Source organism: Camelus ferus, unplaced genomic scaffold, assembly GCF_009834535.1.
Source record: "Camelus ferus isolate YT-003-E unplaced genomic scaffold, BCGSAC_Cfer_1.0 contig3970, whole genome shotgun sequence".
NCBI lineage: Eukaryota > Metazoa > Chordata > Mammalia > Artiodactyla > Camelidae > Camelus > Camelus ferus.
In genome coordinates this window covers 1-4,909 of record NW_022589244.1, presented here as the reverse complement: position 1 = coordinate 4,909, position 4,909 = coordinate 1, and the positions used below count along the sequence as shown (strand labels likewise).

Here is a 4,909-nt window from a genome sequence, read left to right as displayed (position 1 = left end):
CGTAGAAAGTTCGTGGGCGCCAGACGTTTAGAAAGGATGCACAGCTTCCCAAGCCAGGCCTGGCGTGACCTCTGGCTGTAGCGCCCCCACTCCCCCGCCACCACCCGGCAGTGGGGCCTGCCCCTCCCCATCCAGGGAGAAGACAGGAGAGGGCCCAGGGGTCTGGGGCCGGGACGCCAGGCTGTCGGGCTCCCTCCTCCCGGGGCTCGCCTCTCACCACACCGCCCAGTGCAGAGTGCTCTGCTGAAGGTGTCTCAGGCCGCTGGCCACGGGATAGGGTGGCTGAGGCCAGTGCCCTTTTTGCCAGTGTCCCTCTTGCTCTGTCCAGCGAGGCTGCTTTCTGCCCGTGGGGGACCCGGTCACCAGGCCCATCTCTGGGAAGCTGGAGTTGGGAGACCTCACCCCCTTCCTGGCAGGCCTGGCTCCTGTAGGGGCCATGGGCCCAGGCCCTTCTCAGAGCTGAGTACTCTGCTGACCATTAGTGGCACATCCAGAAGCTTCCGTGCTGAGTGAGGTTGGCCGGGGCAGCACTGTTCCAGCAGACATCTCACACAGTGTGCCTCCTTTTTGGAACCGTCCTTGGTCATCTGGCCTGATGGTGTCCACAGAGCGCAGGCTGTGCCCACTGCCCCGGGATGCCAGCTTCCTGCTCTTACAGAGGAACCCCAGGGTGCCCCGGGCACTCCCGGTGAGGACAGGCAGACCCCTCAGCTCAGGTTGGTGGTAGCACCTGCTGTGCACTTGGTCCCCTGAAGGTGTGGCAGGGTGCAGGGTGTGGTCGGTGGTGGCCGTGAGGTCGGAGGATGGAGGTGCGGGTGAACATGGCCGAGAGTTCAGAGCTGGCAGGCAGCGGGCGGAGTAGTGGCTGAGCAGCTCGGAGCGATGATCGGGGTACCTCTGGGGCCTGGGGTGGCCGTGGACACACCCAGAGGACACGCTAGGCCCCCTGCCTGATCATGTTTCTGTAGTCTGGGACGATCGTCCGCTTCAGCTCCACCACCGAGGAGAAGATCCACTTCACCTGCAGGGACGGCGGGTGTGAGCACAGCTGGGGCCCCCATGCCAGCTTCCCCCAAGGACCTGGCCTCCCAGCCCGGGGCCTGCCGGCCGCGAGTGTGCTCCGGTGGGGTGGCGCGAGGACTGCGTGGGCATAGCTACGGACAGCGACGTCCCGACAGGGACAGAGAGGGACAGTGAGAGAACAGAATGGACTGGAGAGACAGAGAAGGACAGACAGTGGACAAAGGACAAGAGGGGAGAGTGAGGAGACAGTGACGGGACTGTGAGGGGACAGGAAGGGGACAGGGAGGGACAGGGAGGGACAGCGAGTGGACAGGGAAGGGGGACTGTGCGGGCACTGTGTGGGGACAGCAGGGACAGCTGGCCTGGCCCGCCCACCTTGAAGAGGGTCACTGTGGCGCTGTAGCACACGCTGAGCAGGAAGAGGTGATGAAGATGGAGATGGGGTCCACAGCCCAGTCCAGCTCCCCGCTCTGGGCCTCGGCACAGCTCTCCTCCTCCAGGAGTGGCTCTGGACAGGGAGGGGGTGGTCAGCTCTGTGGCTGCCCGTGACGTGCCAGGGCAGGGTCAGTGGCGCCTGAGTGTGGGTCTCTCTGTGACCGGGCAGGTGGGGCACTAGGATCCCCCTGGGTGGCTGGATCAATGGTTCCCTGAGGTCAATCCCTGGGCACCGACCTCGTGTCCCCGTTCCTCCAGCTTGGGCCTCAGTCTTGGCCGGACTCCTTGGGCCCAGATCTCGGCCTGGCCAGTGGGGTGTCCCTCATCCTCTCCTCTGCGGTGCCTTTCATGGGGTCCTCTGGGGAGAGGGTGCCCTGACCCCTGCCTTCCCTCCCACTGGAGGCCAGGCCTAGACGGCAGGGGTCTGCAGAGCAGGTCTGTGGTGGGTACTACTGCAGGGAAGGGCGGAGGCAACCTTGGGGTGTCCCTGTGTGCCCGAGGGGTTGGGGTGGGCGTGCTAGGGACCAATGGAGTGTTGGGTCTCTGTGTGTTGAGGAGGGGGCGCAGGTGTCCTGGGGAGAGGAGGGGTGGGGGTCTGAGCTGGCCAGTGTGGTCAGAGTGTGGTCAGTGCTGCTGGGGCTTTGAGGAGTGGGGAACAAGCTGGTGTCCACAGAGGGTTCACGAGACCTGGCTCCAGGCTCTGTTCTGGCCCTGGGCGGGTACCCCATTGAGGACCCAGTGAGCAAGGCTGGCTTGTGTGCACTTGTGTGGTTGTGCCCTTGTGTGCAGTTGCACAGGCACATGCGTGTGCGTGAGTTTGCAGGTGGACGAGGGGTGTGCAGGCTGGTGTGCTCCATGAGAGGGCTTTTTTCCTACGAGTCTGGGTGAGTGTCCCCTCGAGTGTACAGATCTGGCCCTGAGCACCTCGCCTGCGGGAGGGTGGGGCCTGATCTCTGTGTGTCCTGGGAGCAGGAGGCCTGTGCCCCCATCGCCGGCCAGGCGTGGCTCCCATGTTGACAGGGTGTCAGCACGTGGTTTCTCTAGGCCCCAGGGATAGGAACTGCGGGGACAAGGACCTGCCACTGTCCCACAGTTGGGCTTGGACAGAGGTGGGAAGAACCGTGCACTTATTTCCGTGAGGGTTCCTGCGAGGCTTTACCCGTCCCCTCTACACACTCCAGCCTGAGTAGGTGCTGGCCAGACGCTGGACCCTGGGGAGCTGCTGCCTCTGGCAGAGCCCCCTCTGTGGCCTCGGGCTGTTGCCTACCTCCGTTGACACCAGGTTTGTCCTCAGAGCGTGGCCTGCCCCCGCCTCCCGCAGGCCCGGCGAGCGCCGGAGCTCTGCACAGAAAGAACCATGACAGGGTTGCAGGGCCCCAGGGAGGCACTGGGTGTTTTATTTCATGCTGGCCCGGGAGGTATGTACACAGGGGTGGGGCTCAGGCATCCGTGCTGGACCCTGAGGGCCTCGGGGAGGGGTGTTCGCTGGGGTGCCGGGGTGAGGCTCATTTACCCGAAGACTGGGTGATGGATTTCTGGGTGGAGTGGTTGTGCAGGGCCTCGTGCATCACCACACAGGTGAAGGTTTCTCTCTGCTGCCACGTGTTCTTTCCCACCGAGAGCTTGCTGTAGAGGAAGTAGGTCCCGTCGTTGTCCTGCTGGGGCAGCGTGGTGGCGTAGGCGCCCTCTGACTCCGGCTGCCCGTTCCTCTGCCACTCAACGTTGATGTCAGGTGGGTAGAAGCCTTTGACCAGGCAGGTTACGCTCACGGTGTCCTTGGCCAGCTCTTCCCTGTGTGGGGCCAGGGTGTACACCTGCGGCTCCTGGGTCTGCCCTGTGGGGACAGGCGTGTCTGTGAGCCCGACGGTCACTCCGAGCAGCCCCACAGGACCCTCCCACGCCCGTTGTCCGTCCCACCTTTGGCCTTGGAGATGGTCCTCTCGATGGGGGCCGGGAGAGCTTTGTTGTTGACCTTGCACTTGAACTCCTTCCCCGTCAGCCAGTCCTGGTGCTTGATTGTCAGGATGCTGACCACGCGGTACGTGCTGTTGAACTGTTCCTCCTTTGGCTTTGTCTCAGCCGTGTGTACCTCTTTGTCACCCACGGACCAGCTGAACTCTATCTCAGGGTCTTCTTTACCCACGTCCACCACAACGCACGTGACCTTAGGTGTTAGGGTGATGGAGAGGACGTCCTTGGGTTTCGGGGGGAAGATGAAGACCGTGGGCCCTCCAAGGAGCTCAGGGGCTGGTGGGGGAAACAAGATGTGGGTCAGCACCTGGACAGGCCTCCTGTAGGGCACATGTTTCCCTCATCAGGCAGGGCCTGGTGTCTGGTCACTTCCCTGTGATGGAGGGTGTAGCCTCGCTCCCTTACCTGGGCATTTGGGACACTGGGAGCTGGGGTCTTCGGGGTGGTGCGCTGCAGAGAGAGCAGATGGGGGATTACTGTGGGCGGGAGATGGCCCTGGGTGGAGTTTAGGTCAGGGACAGGTTGTGGAAGGTGCGGATCGGCACCAGTTCTGTGGGTTAGAGTTGTCCAGCCTGTGCCCATCTTGAACCTGGTGGAAACACCCAGAGGACCCCTCACAGCCTGGGAGGCCTTCAGGTGAGGTGACCTCATCTCCTCTGATGCCCTGGGCAGAGGTCATCATCCTGGCATGTGGTTCGAGCCAGGAGGTGGGCTGACCTCGGTCCTGTCTGGGAGTGGACGCCCTCCCTGAGGCCTGTCCACTTATCCACACGCTTGTCCACCTTGGTGCTGCTGGCCGGGTGGGCTACGTCGCAGATGAAGGTCTTGCCGGACGAGGTGCTGGGGGCAGGGTCACCAAGCTGCTGAGGGTGTAGAGCCCCGAGGACATGAGAATGGACGGGAAGGTGTGGAAGCCGCTGGACATGGCGCCCGAGTACCAGGTCACCGTCACCGGCTCAGGGATGTAGCCCCAGACCAGGCAGCCGAAGGCCACCGTGGAGCCAGGCGTGTCCCCACATCTAGCAGTCAGGGGATAGACCGATGGGACCTTGGTGGAGACTGCAAGAAAGCAGGCTGTGTGACCACCAGGGCTTCACCCCTGGGAGGGTCCAGGCAGGGTGTCACGAGCCCAGGTCTGGGCACCCCTGAGCCCAGCGCCCACGTGCTTCCAGATTGTCTGCAAAGCAGCTGGCCGGCAGGGCCCTCACCACCTGGCGCCTCGTGCCTCTGCAGCTGTGGGTCAGCGCTGGGTGATCACCTGGGTGACAGCCCCCCAGGTCCCTGACCTCCTGCAAGTGCCTGGCCTGACTGAGCCCTGTGTCTGAGTCCTGACCAGTGCTGCCTGCTCCCGGCCAGCGTCTGCTGGTCCCCTGAGCTCACCGTCCTGCTGCCCCAGCCCGGCCCTGCCCTGGGTGAGCGGGCCTCTGCTTGGCGTGGTGGGCCTCCACCACCCAGAAGCCTGCTCGTGGCCCCTCGCCTG

The 4,909-nt window shown here is 64.0% G+C and overlaps 1 gene segment (V, D, J or C); it reads right to left on the bottom strand.

The window, feature by feature from the left end:
* Nucleotides 1-2,824: 2,824 nt before the first annotated feature.
* Nucleotides 2,825-4,488, bottom strand: LOC116662596 (the record flags this gene model as incomplete). The annotated part of the segment is given in 4 exon segments: nt 2,825-3,292; nt 3,376-3,705; nt 3,835-3,879; nt 4,264-4,488. Coding segments are annotated over 4 exon segments (929 nt in total), but the record flags the coding sequence as incomplete, so codon positions are not given.
* Nucleotides 4,489-4,909: the final 421 nt, after the last annotated feature.